This window comes from Myotis yumanensis, unplaced genomic scaffold (genome assembly GCF_028538775.1).
Source record: "Myotis yumanensis isolate MYYU_CA2020_CCGP unplaced genomic scaffold, mMyoYum1.0.hap1 SCAF_20, whole genome shotgun sequence".
NCBI lineage: Eukaryota > Metazoa > Chordata > Mammalia > Chiroptera > Vespertilionidae > Myotis > Myotis yumanensis.
The window spans coordinates 7,423,756-7,442,913 of NW_027223771.1; the positions used below are offsets into that span (position 1 = coordinate 7,423,756).

Consider the following 19,158-nt stretch of genomic DNA (forward strand, 5'->3'; position numbering starts at 1 on the left):
CACATCACCGCCCACTCCGAAGTCTTTCGATCCTGACAACCGTAGAGTTGCTGCTTTTATTGACAGCCACTCTTTTATTTAAGCTTATTCTCACTCGAAATAGAAAAATTCAACAAGGGGCCATTGTTTCTCCAGTGTTTCGTCCTGGCCTGTTTCAAGGTGCTTTTCCCCAGGGGAGGCGGGGAGCAGGCGGGGTTTTAAAATGCCACCAGCCTTGGAACCCACGGGCCTGTGGCCAGTCAGCTGGTGGTGTCTCCCCTCTGTGGTTGGCAGCTCTGAAGTTTGTGCTCCTGGAGAAATGCATCCTAAGCCCTTTGGGGCCTCTGTCCCACATGGATCCCGAACTCATCTGCCTGCCTTGTCCCTCCGCCCCAGCGAATAGTGGCTGGGGGTGGGGGGCTCCCAGCTGCTCCCCCGTCTTGGGAGCCACCTATGTAAGGAAGGCCAGGCACCCCCACGCACAGGAGGAAAATGGCCCCAGTTCTGCTCCCATCGCACAGGCTGCAGATGCGCTCACGCATCCCAGCGCCAGAAGGCCTCCTCGCAGCGTCCTGGAGTCACCTCTTCCAAGTCTGAGGTTTCATGTCTCTCGATGGGAACAGAGCCACCTGGGCCATAGCACTCAGGACACAGCTCCTCCCTCAACGTTGATTAGGCTCCGCTCTGTGCCCCAAAGACCGTGGGGGCACCAAGCATGTGGGAAGGGGAATGGCCAGGGCTGCGGCCAGTGCAGAGGCCGGGAGGTGCGAAGAGAAATGTCTGGCTCCTCACCCATCGTGAAGCCCCTAATCATCACGGGTGTTACTCAAGCTCCTGGCACGTAGGGAGAAAGGCTTATTAATCTCTGCTTTAAAACGTACTTCTTCAAGGACTTGTTACTGTTTTTAAAAAGTTTTTTAAAAGTATGTTTTTATTGATTTTTTTAGAGAGAAAAAGACCAAGTTTAATCCATGCCTAAGTATGGGAACCCTGTAGACATGAGAGGTTCACAGACCCACATACATGAGAGGTTTAAAGACAGAAAAGGGGGCCCAGCCGGCGTGGCTCAGTGGTTGAGTGTCGACCTATGAACCAGGAGGTCGCTGTTCAATTCCAGGTCGGGGCACATGCCTGGGTTGCGGGCTCCATCCCCAGTGTGGGACATGCAGGAGGCAGCCGATCCATGATTCTCTCTCATCATCGAGGTTTCTATCTCCCTCTCCCTCTCTCTCTTCCCCTCTGAAATAAAAATACATTAAAAAAAAAAGGCAGGGGACAATGAGATATATATGGAATTCTGAGCTAAGGGTCACCTTGGGACTTCAGAGAGGAGGACGGTCATTGCGGACAGTAAGAGAAACAGGTGTTCAGTAATTAGAAGTTTGCCCTGCCATATAGATAAGTCAGAAAATTGGCTCTGATAATCTCTTATTGCGGACAAGGCCCCTAATTTAAATTCTTCTAGGTGGACGTTTCTCTTGAGCCTGCAGGGTCTTGGTTGCCTTCAGCTCAAAACAATTTGCAGGCCACAGAGGCACATCTTGGGGTGACTGGCTTGGAGCCCCTACACCACAAAGCCCTATCTTGCTTCCCAGAGGAGGAAAATTGTATTCTGGTGCCGGGTTTGGCAAACTACAGCCCACTGCCTATATTGGTACAGCCTGTGAGCTAAGAATAGTGTTTACATTTGTAAATAGCTGGGGGAGGGGGGGTCAGAAGAGGCATAAAAAAATAAAAGACATCTGTGACACCCGGGCATTATATGAAGTTCAAAATTCAGCATACTGGAACCAAGCCCCGCCCATCATTTGCATGTACGGACTAGCTTCAGGCCACAACAGTAGAGATGAATAGTTGCAACAGAAACCACCTGGCCCAGGAAGCCTGAAACACTCAGGATCTGGGCCCTGACAGAAACTGGGTGCTGCCCCTGGAGCATTAAGCTGAAAAGGCAAAGGAAGAAGGGAGGGTGCGCCCAAAGGCTACCTTGGGGGTGGAGGGGGCATTTTTTGAAAACCTGTTAGTGCTTCAACAAGAAGCAGGTTGGCTTGAGTTCTGTGTTATAAGTAACTGATCTGGAAGCAGTGATGTTGGACACAGGGAAGAGCTATTGCTATTGTTTTATTTATTTACTTTAAAAAATATGCTTTTATTGATTTTTAGAGAGGAAGGGAAAGGGAGAGAGGCCTCCTGGACACCCCACACTAGGCATCGAGCCCGCAACCCGGGCATGCACCCCGACCGGGAATGGAACTGTGACCTCCTGGTTCCTAGGTCGACGCTCAACCACTGAGCCATGTCGGCGGGGCCTCTTGGGGTGTGGTAAGTTAACGCTAGGAAATACCAGTTACCACAGCAGACCTCATTAGCTGGTGCTGCTATCAGAATCTGACCCTAAGGCAGCCAACTTCACAAATGCGGGCATTGCTAGTGGCCTAATCTTGCTTATAACTGTGACAGGCAGGTCAAGAACGCTGACAGAACCAGGTACGAGTCGTGAACTTGGGGAGCCATCGTTCATTAGAAGGGGGTTCAGATACCATCAAGAATGCCAGAGGGAGTATGAGCAACTGGGTAACTGCTATCCAACTTGAATGTGGGTCCTGTATACTTTCCTCTCCAGCTGAGGTGCCGGGCACAGACCTCTGCACCCCTCGCAGGACAAGGTGGCCCAGCCTCTCTGAGCAGGCCGGGGAGGCCACAGGAGTTAAACGCCACTTCCCATCCCTTCTCTGCAAATAGCCTGCAACCCACACCAGGGGCCAATGAAAGGGAACGGCTGTGGGTTCTGCGTCCCAGGAAGGCACCAGGTGGAGCCTAGCCCTTGGCAAAGACCCCAATTCAGGGTGGGGGACTGTTTTTACCAAGGGGGACAATTAAGAGGGGACCACGTGGTCACGCCCTCTAATACAGGGCCCTCTGAACTTGGGGAAGCTCCCTGGTCCTGGGGGAGCCACGGGGCTACACCCAGACAGGGAAAAAGAATTGTTTTTTGTAGCTCATATCAATCAGCTTTTTAAAAAAATATATATTTTATTGATTTTTTTACAGAGAGGAAGGGAGAGGGATAGAGAGTTAGAAACATCGATGACAGAGAAACATAGATCAGCTGCCTCCTGCACATCCCCCACCGGGGATATGCCTGCAACCCAGATTATTGCCCTTAACCAGAATCGAACCTGGGACCCTTCAGTCCACAGGCCGACGCTCCATCCACTGAGCCAAACTGGTTTCGGCTCAATCAGCTTTTTAAAAAAAAGGTATTTTTAGTTTTATACAAGGTGCTTTTGTGCTCATTTTTTGTTAAACCTAATGGTTTGCTAACGTGCCTTAGGACCCACAGCTTACAGGCAATGGGGCTTCAGCCAACACTATTAATCATAACCATCATCTGGGGTTTGGTTTTCTTTTTCTTTCATTTATTGTTTTCTTTCTTTTTCTTTTCTTTTTTTTTTTTAACATATTTTGCAGAATTAGTTTCAAGAGCAACCTCATCAAGTCATCATGGCCAAAAACGAGAACTCGGGGGCAGATGGGGGGATGCCTGAAGCGGAGAAAACGTAACCGAACAACTTGTAGGGTCACCCACTTCCTGGTTTGCCCAGGACTGTACCCATTTCAGCCCATTTAGCGCCCCGCCCCCCCATAATCCCAGAAACCCCTCAGACCCAGGCAAAGCAGGACAGACAGTTGCCAACCTCTCCTTCCAATCATACCAAGCAGCAAACTGGCCCAGACCCAGTGGCCAGCAAGTCCCAGATGGCTCCGCCTCTGCGCCCGGAGCTGGCTTTCTGCTTTTAAGGGCATCGTCTTACCACCCTCCCCCACCCCGGAGTCTTCAGGCTGTAGGGGCCCCGGAATGCTGAGGGACCCTGTGGCTAGATCCCCCTATAGGAGCAGGAGGTGGGCACCCCCATCAGAGGAGGTCGGTGGCCCTGTGGGAGGGGCACCCCGTGTCCGGGCTGCGCCACGGCCATCTGACCCGGGAGGCACAGAGGCAGGCGCCCCACTCCGGTGTCATGGAGCCCCAGCCCGGCTGCGTGGTGGTGACCGGTAAGCCTGTTTGTCTGCTTTCCCGCTGCCTTTAGCCTGGCCCTGATTCGGGTCATAACCGGTTCCCGGCGGAGAAGACAGAGCAGCCAACAGTGGTGCCAGTCACTCCAGAAGGAAGCTAACTCCCAGCTCTGCCTGTTCAGAGCCGGCAGCGGACACAGAGGCGTTTCCCTCCGTCCTGCCATTCGCTACCAACAGCTCCTGAATGGCAGGCATGGAAGCGCCCACCTGTGGCTGAGGCCCAGCCCTTGACCTTCAGCCCATCAGGGAGGAAGCCAGGGGGCCCAGGTGGCCCCTGCCGGGGTGCAGTTTCATAGCCAGGAAGGAGGAGCCGGGGGTCCCAGAAAGGACAGGGCCTCAAAAAGCTGGGGCAGTCCATCTGCAGTGCCCACCCCCACCCGCAGACCAGAGAGCTCTGGGCCCCTCAGAAAACCACGAGGCACCCTGAGAGCCACCAGTTGGAGACTCTGAACCCAAAAGGCCACCTGGGGAGGAATGGTGGCTGCCCAGTCCTGCCCAAGCCCACCCCAGCCCCCCAAGCCACTGTCACAGCTGGGCTTCTGGAGGGTTTGTTTTGTTTTTTGTTAATCTCACCCAAAGATATCTTCCCATTGATGTTTGTTTTTATTTTGGTGGTGGTGTTGTTAATCCTCACCCAAGGATATTTTTCCATTGGTTTTTAGAGCGAGTAGAAGGTAGGGAGGGCAAGAGAGAGAGAGAAACATTGAGGAGAGAGGCAACACTGATTGGCTGCCTCCTGCATGTGCCCCAATCAAGGCTGGGGGTCGAGCCTGCAACCCACGTGCGTGCCCCTGACCAGAATCGAACCCGGGAACCCGCAGTCCGCAGGCTGCCGCTCTATCTACTGAGCCAGACTGGTTAGGGCGAGGGTTTGATTTCTCTACAAAGCTCTTTCTTTTTACTTAGACGTAACTGGCACATTTTCAGTTTTGGGGATTGTGTTGGACGAAGGCAACAGAGGCAAGACAAGGATTCCTCTGTGTGTGGCCAATCACAAGTTACCTATCTTAACATTTTCAGCCTATAATCAAACTCCTCTTAACCTTCTGCGGAAAAGAACGCTCCTCTGAAAACCTTTCATTAACCCTGCTCTCACTGGTATTCTGGGTGTGGAGACTGAGTGGTTCCAATTCCTAAGGAAACGATACCTCTGGTAAACGAACGCTTGTCACCCATCAACTATGAATCCTGAAGCGCCAGGGCCGGTCTTAGGCTCACGCGGACCCATTTGCTGGCCAACCTGAGACTGTTGCTGAAGCACCTGTCCATCAGTTGTGGCTTCCAGAGGGCGGCCCGCCATTATTAAAAATGCTGCGCTGCCAGGGGCAGTCTTTCCCTTTAATTGGATTTGCTTCATGTGTGAATCTGGCCGAGACAACCAGCATGGAGACAGACGATGGGAAAACAAGGGCTCAAGATCAAGGTGTCCTTGCCCAGCTGGTGTGGCTCAGTGGCTGAGCATCGACCTAGGAGCCAGGGGGTCACAGTTCGATTCCCGGTCAGGGCACAGGCCCGGGTTGCGGACTCCATCCCCAGTGAGGGGTGTGCAGGAGGCAGCCGATCCATGATTCTCTCTTGTCACAGAGGTTTCTCACTCTCTTCCTCTCCCTTCCTCTCTGAAATCAATAAAAATATATATTAGGAGAGCAATGCCTCACATTCTGTGATGCTCCCAGACTGGGGAGGTTGCAGGCCTCCAAGGAAGGGATGTGGCGGTTCCCGGGGACCCACAATGGCTCCGGGGGCAGCCCAGGAGGAGAAACACCCTAACCCGCCCCCCCGCCCCCCTCGCCAAGGCCTGGCCTGAGCAAACCAGAATCTCCCTGATTTCAGGTTTCGGGCCCTTCCGGCAGCACCTGGTGAATTCCAGCTGGGAAGCGGTGAAGGTAAACACGGGCCAGGCCAGTTCCTTTGGGGGCCAGCTCCATGAGGGAGGGGCCCTGGGGAAGGGCTGGCCTCTGGGCCTTGGGTGGGTCCTCGCCTGCCCCAGGCGGCCCTTTTGGCTGTGTGGTAAAACTACAACAAGGCTAGCCCAGCCGGTGTGGCTCAGTGGTTGAGCACTGACCTATGAACCAGGAGGTCACTGTTTGATTATCAGTCAGGGCATATGCCAGGGTTGTAGACTTGGTCCCCATTGGGGTGGAGGGGCATGCAGGAGGCAGCCAATCAACCATTCTCTCTCATCATTGATGTTTCTCTCTCTTTCTCCCTCTCTGTCCTCTCTGGAATCAATGAAAATGTGTTGTTGTTTTTTTTAAGTGGTTGCCAGGAAAGCTGGTTGCTACAGTAGGTGAGGTCCCTGTAGACAACAGGAAGCAGTGGGGGGTGTGTCTCATTTTATCCTCATGCTGGTTATCATCATCTCAGGCCTTCTCATATTAACAAGAACACAAAACAAAAAATCCACCGTGGGCTTACTTACTAGACCCGACCATCGATCGAACCCGAAACCTAGGTATATGCCCTTGACCAGGAATCGAACCCACCACCTTTTGGTTTTGGTGTATGGGACGATGCTGCAACCAACGGAGCCACACGGGCCAGGGCTGCCTGCCTCTTTCAACAGGAGCTCTCCAAGCTGGGCCTGGGGAGGGACGCCGAGGTGGAGCTGCGGACACTTCAGCTGCCCGTGGATTACAGGGAGGTGAAGCGGAGAGTCACCAGAATCTGGGAAGATCTGCAACCGCAAGTAAATGACGGCTGGGGAGCCAGTTGGGGGGGGGGGGGGCGGGTTGCTGATGATGAGATGGAGCCCCAGAGCCTGGGAACCCCTGGACCATGTTTTAGAGTTGCTGGCTTAAGTGCACCCCCGGCCCTGCATCTCACCAGCACAATCCCAGTGGGGTTTATAAGGTTCTGGGCCTGTTTCTCAAAGTTTCAGCTGTAATAAATGCAGCGCATATGGTGTGGCCCAGCGGTTGACAGGCGACCTAGGAACCAGGAGGTCACGGTTGGATTCCCGGTCAGGGCACATGCCTGGATTGTGGGCTCCGTCCCCAGTAGGGGGTGTGCAGGAGGCAGCTGAGCCATGATTCTCTCTCATAATGGATGTTTCTCTCTCTCTCTCCTTCTCCTTCCTCTCTCAAATCAGTATCTATGTGGGTTTTTTTGTTTGTTCGTTTTAATGGAAGCTTTATTCCCAGCCAGGACTCCAAAGATAAGTTTCCTCCTAACAGACAGGCCTCGGGTTAGTTCCCAGCCACGCCCATGCAGGGAAGGTCGCTGTGAAGTGGGACCTCGTGGGCCCTGGGGAGGGCCACCTGCCTTACGCCCAGCCCAGTGGTTCTCAACCTTCTGGCCCTTTAAATACAGTTCCTCATGTTGTGACCCAACCATAAAATTATTTTCGTTGCTACTTCACAACTGGAATGTTGCTACTGTTATGAATGGTCATGTAAATATCTTATATGCAGGATGGTCTTAGGCGACCCCTGGGAAAGGGTCCTTCGACCGCCAAAGGGGTCGCGACCCACAGGTTGAGAACCGCTGACCCAGCCCATCTTATCCCAACAGCTACTTATATACAAAACGGGTTCAAATATCCCGCAAATACTACAGAGCCCAGGCGACGAGAGGAGCAAAACAGACACCTCCACCCCATTGAGACAACGCCCCAAGGGCCTCGACGAAACGCTTAGCTGTGTTTCCAAGAGGAAAAACAACCCCTTCAAGACATTCTGAGACCGACTTCCTGCCTCAGCGTTGCCAAGGCAACGCCAGGCGTCCCCTGTGGTCTCAGAGAGCAGCGGGGACCCCCGGAAGGCGGGGGGGGGGGGGGGGGGGCGACACAGAGGGATATTCCACCCTGTGTGCGGGTATTTTTAAATATAAAAGCATTTAAACAGACGACGCCTCATGGTTTTCTATCCGGGGCTTTTCCACGGGGCCTACGAATGAGGGGAAGGAGGGAGGAGGCCCGAAAGCGTAGTCGCGGTTTGAGAGGTTTTCCCCGCCTCGCACTCGCCCCCGGCTGGGCCCTCGGGATAGATGGTGACAGACAGGCCTCAGTTTCCCTAAATTCCCCGCCGCCCCTGTTCCCACAGCTCACCGTTCACGTGGGCGTGGACGCCGCCGCCAAGGCCGTGGTTCTCGAGCAGCGCAGCCGGAACCGCGGGTATCGCGAGACCGACGTCCGTGGCTTCCTGCCCGAGCACGGCGTGTGCGTCCCGCATGGCCCGGAAGTGATTGAGTCGCTGGTCAACATGAAGGCGGTCAGCAGGCGCGTGGCTGTGGAGGGCGTGGAGGTGATGTTCTCCCGTGATGCGGGCAGGTGCGTTTTTTCGCGTCACTGAGCAGGAAGGAGAGGATGACCCTCCTTTCTTTTTCTTTCTTTTTTTTTTTTTTAATAAATATATTTTTATTGATTTCAGAGAGGAAGGGAGAGGGAGAGCATCATGGATCCGCTGCCTCCTGCAGGCCGCCTCCTGGAGATCCAGCCCGCAACCTGGGGCGTGTGCCCTGACCGGAAATGACTTCCTGGCTCACAGGTTGAGGCTCAACCACTGGGCCACACTGGCCGGCCTGACCCATCTTTCTTCTAGGATGTCTCCCTTCAAAGAGGCCCCCGTGTGCCCTTCCACTGGGCACTTGGGCACCCAGTGCCCCCCCCCCCAGGGTGGTCCTTGCAGACTAGCCCGTTGTCCCCCCACACTGCATCCTAGGGTCCATAGTTTGGGGGTGCTTTATTTTTATTGATTGCAGCCAATGTGGTGGTTGAACTATTCTTTTTTAAAAAATATATTTTATTGGTATTTTACAGAGAGGAAGGGAGAGGGATAGAGAGCTAGAAACATTGATGAGAGAGAAACATCGATCAGCTGCCTCCTGCACACCCCCTACTGGGGATGTGCCCGCAACCAAGGCACATGCCCTTGACTGGAATCGAACCTGGGACCTTTCAGTCCGCAGGCCAACACTCTATCCACTGAGCCAAACCGGTTAGGGCAACATCTCCTTTCTGAGGCAGAAGGACAAGACCTCCGTCTCTCTGGGTGGCAGTCCCCCTACCGCTGCTGACCTCTCTCTGGTCCAAGGAGTCACCTGGGTTTCCTGCGGTTGCAGATACGTCTGCGATTACACCTACTACCTGTCTTTGCATCTCGGAAACGGGCGTGCGGCGCTCATCCACGTGCCCCCGTTGTCTCCGGGGCTCCCCGCCAGCCTGCTGGGAAAAGCCCTGCAAGTCGTCATCCAGGAGATGCTGGCAGAGGGTGAGAATGCCCAAGGTCAAAGCCTGGTGCCCACAAAACAAACCTCGGTGGTTCCAGCCAGGGAGAACCACCTCATGCACACAGTAGGTCGCGGTGTGCAGGCTGGAGCGGGCAGGGCTGTGGTCCCCCAGCCCCCTGGGCCCGTGTCTGAATGACACAGCTTTGGAGAAAAGGGAATGTGTCAGTCCTGTGTGGAGAGTTCAGCTGTGCTTGGCGAGGCGTTTTAAAAAATCGCTTGTCACACAGTCTACACGGAGGGACAAGTTCTGAATTAGCCCCATGAAGTCACAGAGTTATTTTATAGTCAGGAGGCAGGACAACACTCTGAAAGGCAGACATTTCACCAGGAATTAACTAGCTCCGGTTATGGTTTTCATGACAGTGAAATGAAATCCTAGTCATCTTTTTTTCCTTCCTCTTAGACAAGATGATGCAGCGGTGGGCTGATCCATGACCACCTGGCCGTGGGGACATACAGGCGTGGTCACCGCTTGGTGCCCCATCCCTGACCTCTGACATCCAGGCGCTGTGGGCACCTCTGAGCCACCGAGTCTCAATTGTTTCTTTTTTTCTTGTCCTTTTTCAACTTAAAAAAAAAATGGTGGTAACATCATACTGTTTTCTATGGCAGCCTCACCATTTTTCTATTCCTTCCTGCAGTGTTTGGTCTTAAAGCAAAGGTTAATAGCTAGGTTTGCTTCTCTCCTCTTTTCATCTTTCATGACACTGCCCTGGCTCACGGTCAGGTTTTATTTGCCCAGTGTTTTCTTGTAAGCAAATTTCCACTGGGAGCCCCGTTAGCAACAGGTTTGGAGGAAAGGACTCAAGGTGGCTAAGCTCTGGGAAATTTCTTACTATCTCGGTGTGCTCGCAGCCATTACTTTTCACTTCATTATGTTTCCAAAAAAATGCTCACTTAGTGCTCAGATTCATTCCCTCTAAGAAACAGTATCTGCAACTTCATAACCAGGGGACTGGGCAGGCCTTGCTTGTTTTAGCATCAGCCCTCTAGTGCGCTTGTGCATGTGGGAGAGACCTTAGAGGACCTCTTTTTTTTTTTTTTTTTTTTTTTTTTTTTTTAAATATATTTTATTGATTTTTCACAGAGAAGAAGGGAGAGGAATAGAGAGTTAGAAACATAGATGAGAGAGATCGATCAGCTGCCTCCTGCACGCCCCCTACTGGGGATGTGCTCGCAACCAAGGTACATGCCCTTGACCGGGAATCGAACCTGGGACCTTTCAGTCCGCAGGCCGACGCTCTATCCACTGAGCCAAACCGGTTCGGCCTTAGAGGACCTCTTTTGCAAATGAATGTGGTCTCTGGACATACCACAGACCCAAGTCGAGGTGTGTCCTAGCAAAGCCAGCAAGTGGGGGTGGGATGGTCTGGCCAGCACAGTTGTTCGTGCGCAGATCCTGCCGTGTTTGTAGGCAAACGCTGCTCCCCAGAGCCCTTGATGCCCCCGCCCCTCCCTGTTCTAGTTCCCGTCTCAGGACAGTGGCAAGCAGGGGGCCTCCGGTCCCGGCTCCTGTGTGACTTCACATGGCTTGGCACCAAGCCATACACACGTCACGAACTTTTAGACGTGATTCTGTGGGGAGGCCCAGAGCGCCCTCTTGATGAACCCCCCCTCACTGACACACACCGGGGCCTGGTTAGTTAGGAATGTGTGGCAGTTCTGAGTCGGTCTGAAAACCACAGCGGAAAGACCCAGCCTTGGATTGGTCATTTACTGGCTGGGGGGTGGGGGGGGTGGGGGGGAAGGGGTCTTGGGCATGGCCGCCCGTTGGCTCATCTCTGAAACTAATAAAATTGCCTCCTCCGCAGAGTTGTTACAGAGATGCAGTGAGAGAATGGAGGCGAAGGCCCCTCAGTGATGGGAGGCCACCAGGCTGCTGGGGGACCCGTGAGGAGGAAGAGGAACGGCCCTGCTGGACCTGAGGTCTCAGGAAGTGGCACGGTGGGGACAGGTCCTCCTAACACTTCTGAAGACCTAGCGCCTTCACGCTTCTGAGGACAGGTGCAGGGCGCACCGCAGCAGCCCGGGAGGCAGCGTGAACCCGCCTGGGGACGAGGGAGAGGCAGCGGGCCTCCTGTGTTCACCCTGCCTGCAGCCCAGACACCCCGGAACCTGGGAAATGAGCCTCCTTTAGTCATTGGTCGTCTAGTGACGGCCCCCTGAGGGCCAAGCACTTCCTGCCAACGGTGAGCAAATCCCAGGGTGAACACCAAGCTTGAGAATTTATTTTTTTGTTACTCCTCACCCACAGATATTTTTCCATTCATTTTTAGAGAGAATGGAAGGGAGGGGAGAGACAGAGAAACATCGATGTGAAAAAGACACACTGATGGGCTGCTTCCCGCAAGGCCCCAACGGTGGGTCGAGCCCGCCAAACGGGCATGCGCCCTGACGGGAAATGGAACCGTGACCTCCCGGTTCATAGGTCGACGCTCAACCACGGAGCCACGTCAGCCGGGCACAGCTTGTGTCCTTTAAACGTGTATTCACATTTCCCACCGTGACCATTTCCCTGGCAAAGATCATGGGGCCTGGGCTGGAGAATCCTCAGGGCAGCCCGAGACCATGAACTTGTGAGGAGCGAACACTTGTGAACACCTCCAGCGAGCCACATCCTAGGCGTGCTGGCTGTGAGGTACCAACAACGACACGGAAATGTGGAGGTCAAGTCCTCTGCCCCGGGGTCCCCCAGATCAAGCTGCCCCCCTTGGCCTGACTTTTGTCTGCGGAAGGTGTAGGAAAAATCTACAGATCAGTGGAAACAGAAGTACAGATTTCTGTATTTTAGGTATTCAGGTTTTCTTGTAGCTGATTTAATAGAGTGAGAAACAGAATGCTCCCGTCTTCACCAGCAATTTGCATGCTGTGAGGGTTCAGCTGTCTGTCAGAAATAAAGCAGAACCATCACGCTGAACACCTCCGAGCGACACGTGTGAACACGCATGCCACACGCAGTCAGCGCCCCTGCCTCAGAAGCCTGGTGAGTCTTGCACGGAGGCGCAAACAAAATTGGAGGCCAGAAGTGCATACTGAATTCCTTTATTGAACGTAAACCATGTAATACTTGAACTACTAGAAAAAAGCAGAGTAAGATAAACTAAAGTCGCATTAGCTTCAGCCATTCAAAATAGACAAAGTTTCTTTTTTCCCCCCAAAATGTAAAGAATCCAGAGTATATCGCGAGAACAGGGATAAATTCTTACAATGGAGTATACAAAACCATTTTGAAATTTTTTTTTTTAGCTACTGATTTTTTTTTGTATATAAACAGAGGAAGTTTTTAGGAATAATTTGTACACAGAAAGTCATTTTACGTAACAAATTGGCTGTGTCAATTACCGGTTCTTAAAAACTTTTTAAAAAACTTTTTTTTTTTTTTTAAACAAGAAAACTCAGAAAATAAATGATCTGCAATACATCCATTCTATCGCGCCTTCTGGTTTGATTTTGTTTGTTTTTCTAAAAATTTTTCCCCAGAGGACAAACTCTGGCAAACCTCTCGTGTCAACCCCACTGGCTTACAAAGCATACAGGTGTTCTTGCCAAACATCTATTCCACCTGTGGACGCGTCTACGCAACACCAAACATCCGAATGCCAAGTTGCAAACAGAAAATACTGTATCTGGACCTTTCTCCCGTGTTGTGCAAAACACCCCGTTAGCAATGGCGGGGCTTTTGTGGCATTGTGTAGACGTGGCCCATTAACCCACTGGGCGCAAGAGGAAATGGAGTCAGACTTTAAAAAAATTGTGTGTGTGTGTGTAGTTTTTATTCAACTTTGTTTTGTACTGGAAAAAATGTATCTTCGGTGTTGTGCCTTAAAAAATAAGAGTCTCTGGTTACATAACAAAGCATCAATCATAATATGAGGCATGTAAGCGAACAGTCTGCCGGCACCAGAATTACCGTCTTGCGTGATAAGTCTGCGTGCGGCCAGCGCCGTGACGCCGCGGAGCTGTGCTGTCAGCCGCTCCATCGCGAGGCGTCCCGCAACCATGGCAACGGCCGCACCAGATGCCGAGTGCCGGGCGCACCGCCGGGCACCGCTGGGCGGCAGCACCCCCGCTGGTTCCTCTGCCAGTGAGGTTCCTTCAGTCTCTTAAAGTAGCTACACTCCAAAGATAAATGACCAGCAAATGATGATCCCCTTCCCAACCAGAAGGTTCGGGAAGACCAAGATACTGAAGATACAGAACTACTGGAATCGCCATCCTTCCTTTGCTATAAACTAGGGCCTGAAGCGTGGGTGGGGGTGGGGGGATGTAAAAAGGGTTATGCAGGGCTTGGGGGCAGGGAAAATGCATTTTTGGCATCTCGTAAAGCTAGCTAGTAAACAGGTGTCCTATAAAAAAAAAAATAAATGGATCATGAGCATACATTTGCACGGAGAACCCAAGTGTCTTTAAATTATTTCGGCGATTACGGACTACAAACGTTGTATAAAATTATTCTATGTCCTTACAAAAATGCAATGAAACGTTGAATTAGTTCTTGTAAACCAGATCTTCGTCGACTGACTACCCGTATCTACTGGACATGAGAGCCCTACTGAAAATGCTAATGTGTGAGTAATTAAAACGATGCTGACCAGAAAAATGAGGACACACACCAACGTGGTCATACGGATGAGTAATCAAAAAAACAACAACAACAACAAAATAGATGAGTAATCAAAAAAAAAACAACAAAATTATAGATGAGTAATCAAAAAACCAACAAAAAAGTATAGCTGAGTAATCAAAAAAACCAAAAAAATATAGATGAGTAATCAAAAAAACCAACAAAAAAGTATAGATGAGTAATCAAAAAAACCAACAAAAAAGTATAGATGAGTAATCAAAAAACTCAAAAAAATATAGATGAGTAATCAAAAAAAACCAACAAAAAAATATAGATGAGTAATCATATTCTTGCTTAAACGACAAAAAGAAAACCCTAAAGTCATGCCCCAGAACCGACCACTGACGGGCGTGATGTGGAGTTCGTGTCCTCCGACGATTGGACTGAACTCCGAAGTCACAGTCCCCCACGCAGGGCGCCGGGGTGTCCGCTGAAGACAAATGCCCATGGATGACTCCCGCGCCGGGACCTGGTCTGACGCCTTCAGGAAACCGTCCATCTCAGAGCGCGGCCCGCACTTTTTCCTGGCCCTGGCGCTCGCCATTCTTCTCTCTGCGACGGAGGCATCCTCCCGCCGGCTCGACTCTTCCCACCATCAAGGAGTGTCCATCCGCTTTTTCTCCACAGGACCGGCGCTGTCATCCGAGCTGGGGGCCAGGCGTGACCCCCTCTGGCCTGTCCTCTGCATCTTCGGCGTCTCCGGCCACAGAGGGGTTCGGTCCAAAGCGTCATCCTTTCTCGTTCTCATTTGCAGCGACTGTGTCCCGCCTGGAGCCAGGACGTGGGCCTTTCATCGCCGCTTCTTTCGAAGAGCGGGTCTCCGGTCCGGATCTCCCGGCGCTGCGGGGCCCAGGAGACAGTGCGACAGCCGCCGCCGCCGCCGCCGCTGCCGCGCACAGAGGCAACATGGACCGGAGGACGGGCCCCAGGCTGTGCGTGCGCCCCCGGGAGGGGCCCAGGCAGGGCGCGGAGGGCTGCTGCCCCTGGGAGGGGCCTCTGACTTGGGAAGGAGCTGCCTTCCATCCTCTGGCCGCTCGGGGACGACCTTCTCGCCCGGGAGCTCGTGTGGCCTGTGCCACGCGCCCACCCGCCAATGGAGGTGGGCTGCCGAGAAAGGCGTCGGTGGGACCCACTGGCCTGGGATTTGGCACCGGATTGGCTCGTGGATGCGTGGCGCCCGCCAGAACACACCAACCAGTTCCTGCCAAGCATCTTGCTGGTCGGCAGTTCCACCAGAACCGCTCTTCTCTTTTCCCCACGCCGCTTCTGACCTTGGACACCTCGTTCGCGCCACGAAACGGGCTGGAAGGGGAGGCCAGCGTTGGCCGTGAACCCCGTCTTCTCGCCTCCTCCTCCTCCAAGGAAGCTCATCTCAACTGTGTGTCCAAGGTCACGACACCACGTAAAGGAGACGTGGGTGGCCGGGGCCTCGCCCCGCGGGGCCTGGACAGCGCCTCCAGGACAGGCCGGCTTCGCTCCCGCTGCGCCCGGGGAGGGCCGCGCGCGCCATGGCGAAGGCGGACGCTCACATCGGCTCCATGATGCGGCTTCGAGCAGCGGGAGCTGCTGGCGGGAGGAGGCCGCGTGGGAAATGCCCCAGTTCGGCTCGAGTGAATGATTCGGAGCGTACGAAAGAGAAAAAAAAAAAAATCAAGGGGAGGCGGGGACCCCGGCCTCGCGGGCGGGTCCCGGGGTGGCTTGGTCCAGTAGGATCACCGCACCCTCACGCAAGCAAGCGTTTCTCTAACTGCAGCGCCGCGGAAGCCTTGGTTACGATGCGCACTACGACTGGTTAGTGTTTGCTTTCTACTCAAAGAAAAACCACCGACGTCAAACGATAACATGACCACACCAACAGCTCGGACGCGTGGAACGAGAGAGACCCTTGGGACCGCCTGGATGGACTGGACGGGTCCAGTCGTGGGAACCGGAAGGTATGTGCAAAAGAGGGGAGGCCACCAACCCGGGGGGTTCCCCGGCAGCGTGGGTGAGGGGAACCCCCATCAGATAGCATTTCTCGGTGACCTCGAGGTCCCAAGGGCTTGGGGAGAGGGGAGGGGTGTCCCTGCGGGAGGGAGGCTTCCTCCCGAGTCGTGTCGCCCAGATCACATCACCAGGGCCTGAGAGCAGCTGTTGGAACCGGGTAACGCCATCCACCCCCGTGAGCAGCGGGACAGAGGGACAGAGGCAAGGCCTGGTGGGAGCTGCGACACCCCGACACCCCAGAAGGCGGCTTGGCGCCTAGCACCGCCCCCCTCCAGCCCGAAGGCTTGGTACATCTTCGTCTCCCCCTGAAAGGGAGGAGGAAAGGAGGGGGGAATTCAGAGAACATTCTGGAGACGGGGGGATAGGGACTTTTCTCCACAGAACATTCTGGAAGGGATTGGCTGGGAGGTAGGAACCTCCTATTCTCGACAGGAGGCCTGGCGGACGGGGCTCTCCGCGTGCCTGGCGCACAGGGACCGTCTGGCCGCCTGGCACAGGCCCCGTCCAGGGCAGCCAGCATGGCGCCCGATGGAGCCGGCCCCCACCTGTGCCTAGCAGGTGGGAGCTAACAGAGACGGCCGCCCCTGGCCGCCTCCGGCCCCTAAATCCCGAAACCACTGCTCCAGGGACGGAATGGGCTCGCCATTCCGTCTGCACAAAGCAACGGGGTTCAAGGACAACCGGCGGGGACAGCCGAGGGGCCTTCCTTCCCACTGAGCTGCTGGGGGGTGGGGGTGGGGGTTCCCTCACCTCCCTGCTGAGTGGGGGACACTGGGCCAAGAGGGGGGAATCCTGACACCTCACAACCTCGTAGGGAACCGAGTCAGAAGAAGAAGAGAGCAAGGCCAGAGGAGACAGCGCAGGGAGAGGCAAGCCGTTGGGACAGGAGCGGAGAGGCGGGGAAGCGCAGCTGCGGCCCCGGAATGCAGCCTGGCCTGGCCCCGGTCACGGGCGTGCGAGGCCTGTGCGTGGATGAGGTACCGGTACCCATGGCGTATTGTCAGGTGCTGAGAAATGTGAGATGTATTCCTTGTTGTATATACACATATAAAAAAGAAGTGTGAGGTAGATACATGTTTGAAAAAAAAAAAATAAAAACCCCAAAAAATAAAAACTGTCCCTTCTTACGCACACGGAAACCCTCGCGTCAGTATCGAAATCCATCAGGGGGCTGAGCTGCTCTCACGGCGACTGAAACCGGAATCAGAAATCAAACGGGAGCTCCTACATACACCTTCTCAACGAACCTTTCTCTTTGACGCAGTGTCTTAAGGGGAAAAAAACTGGGGACAGGGGCTAGAGACAATCCTGGGGCTGAAACGACTCCCAATTTTCCTTCTCGTGTTTCATCTCCAATCCCGACTAGCCATCACCCTACTTGAGCTTTGTTCTCACTCATCACTTAAACGTCTCCATCCCAGAAGCAACTCTGTGCGGTCATACGTCAATCGCTCTGGTGAGAGGCGCTAAAAAAACCAACAAAACAAAACAAAAAACAAAAAACCGAAACAAAAGACGCCGGGGCCCTGAGGACTTGTTTCCCGGCCCAGGGCAAGCGTGTCAGGGCCCTGGTCCCCTGGGGTGAGCATGGGGCTCCTGGGTCACTGGGGGCGCTGCCCCAGCCTGGCCCTCTCCCAGCAGCCCCTGGCGCCCCGTGCGGAGGGGGGGGTCCCTGGGGGTTTCCTGGTTCTCAGGACAGACAGGTAGGTCGGTCTGGAGGGTGGCGGCGGCGGCACGCCACTGACCACACTCCACGGCACCCTTAGATTTAGCAGCTGTTTTTCGTAGGATGGAAGGATTAAATATCCACTAAAAAAAAAAAAAAAAAAAAAAGAAATGTAATTCAAATGACTAGTATCTGCAGTTCAAACTGCTGTTGTACCCGAGAATTAAAACATAAAAATTACAAAAAGTGTGTCACATCCAAAAGGAAGGGGCCAGGGAAAGAGAAGGGGGGGAGGGGGGCTCCTTCCCACGGCGACGACGAGGAACACTGAACAGGTGTGGGAAGTACTTGACCTTTGTGTTTGGACCTGAGGTTGTCTACGGTTGGCACAGTAACAGACTCCAATGCCGGGCGAGGGCGGGCGGGCGGGGGAAGGGACCCCCTTTCCACCCGCCTCCCTCGCCAGCCAGACTGGTGCCCACAGAGCCTACAGGTTGTAACAGATCTAGCAGGGGGCCAGGGCGGGGGAAGCAGAGAGCGGGGGGGGCAGAGTTATGAAAAGGCATCACAGGCAGTTCATGGCAAACGCCGATCTACGAGAGCCCATTCCTGGGGAGAGAGGAAGAGATGCATCTAGTCGAAAGCAGAAGCTTAGAGAGAGAGAGCAGAGAGGGAAAGAGGGAGACCTGAAAGTTTTCATAGAATAGATCCACAAAGATAACTGAAAACTACAAAATAAAAATAGCAGCCGTCTTTTTTTTTTTTTCTGTACAGACGTATAGATGAGGATCTGAACCGTAAAAAAGTTATCAAAGTGATGACGTGAAAGACGAAATGCGTACGCAAATGTTTCGAGTCTGACCTGGAACCGCAGGACCCGCCGAGTCCTGGGAACGAACATGTCAAAGGCTCGGGCAGCTTGCATCCCGCACTGCCCTCCCCGAGATGGGGCTGGGGTGGGAGGGGTGTCTGCATTGCTTTGCTCGCAAACCTGCGTGAACCGCTGGGCTCTGTCCCGGGGAACCCCTGCTCCTCTGCGTCCTCGGGGGCCGGGAGGGGCTCTGGCTCTGGCGAGGCGGGCAGGAGACTAGCATGTGAGCCACCTTTGCTCCCTCAAAGGGCCTGTCTGCGGCAGAGTCCCTGGGGCTAGGAGGTGGGGGTGGGGAGGTGGCCCAGGGAAGCCCGGCCCCGTCTGTCCAGTTCCCCCAGAGAATAACCTAGTCAAAGGCAAACTGACCTGCGTGGACGTGAGACTTGCCAAGAATCCCCGGGGACGACGGGATGGAGGGCACCGCCCGCGTGGCTGTCACAGGAGTGACCCGAGACCGCACACGCCCGCCACCAGGAAATGGGGGTGGGGAGGGGGGCAGGTGCGAGGGACGGAGTCCCGGGTTTTGGCAGAATTTGGCAGCGTTACAACGGCAACAGCCTGGGATGAACGATGGCCCTTGGTCAATGCCGTCTGTCCCTAAAAAGGTTGAAGTTACAGTTTTTAAAAAGGAAAATGCCGTTGCAACGTGTGTTAGGGAAGGACCCACGGGGACAGGCAGGTGTGCATGGGAGCCAGAGGGGGCCACGGGGGCGGCCAGCCCTCTCCTCC

The 19,158-nt window shown here is 54.0% G+C and overlaps 2 protein-coding genes across 3 annotated transcripts in view; one reads left to right on the forward strand and one right to left on the reverse strand.

The window, feature by feature from the left end:
- The first annotated feature begins 3,998 nt into the window (after positions 1-3,998).
- Positions 3,999-11,278, forward strand: PGPEP1L (pyroglutamyl-peptidase I like). Its single transcript, XM_070400705.1, has 6 exons — positions 3,999-4,032; positions 5,887-5,939; positions 6,620-6,742; positions 8,097-8,323; positions 9,115-9,263; positions 11,094-11,278. Exons 1-6 carry the CDS (start codon positions 3,999-4,001, stop codon positions 11,141-11,143), a joined length of 636 nt encoding a protein of 211 aa, XP_070256806.1. The 3' UTR covers positions 11,144-11,278.
- A 1,030-nt stretch (positions 11,279-12,308) lies between these two features.
- IGF1R (insulin like growth factor 1 receptor) overlaps positions 12,309-19,158 on the reverse strand; it is a 123,124-nt gene continuing 116,274 nt past the window's right edge. For both annotated transcript variants that reach the window (XM_070400602.1, XM_070400601.1), the window contains one exon: positions 12,309-19,026. The gene's annotated coding sequence lies outside the window, so the exon portion shown is untranslated. The remainder of the gene's footprint in view (positions 19,027-19,158) is intronic.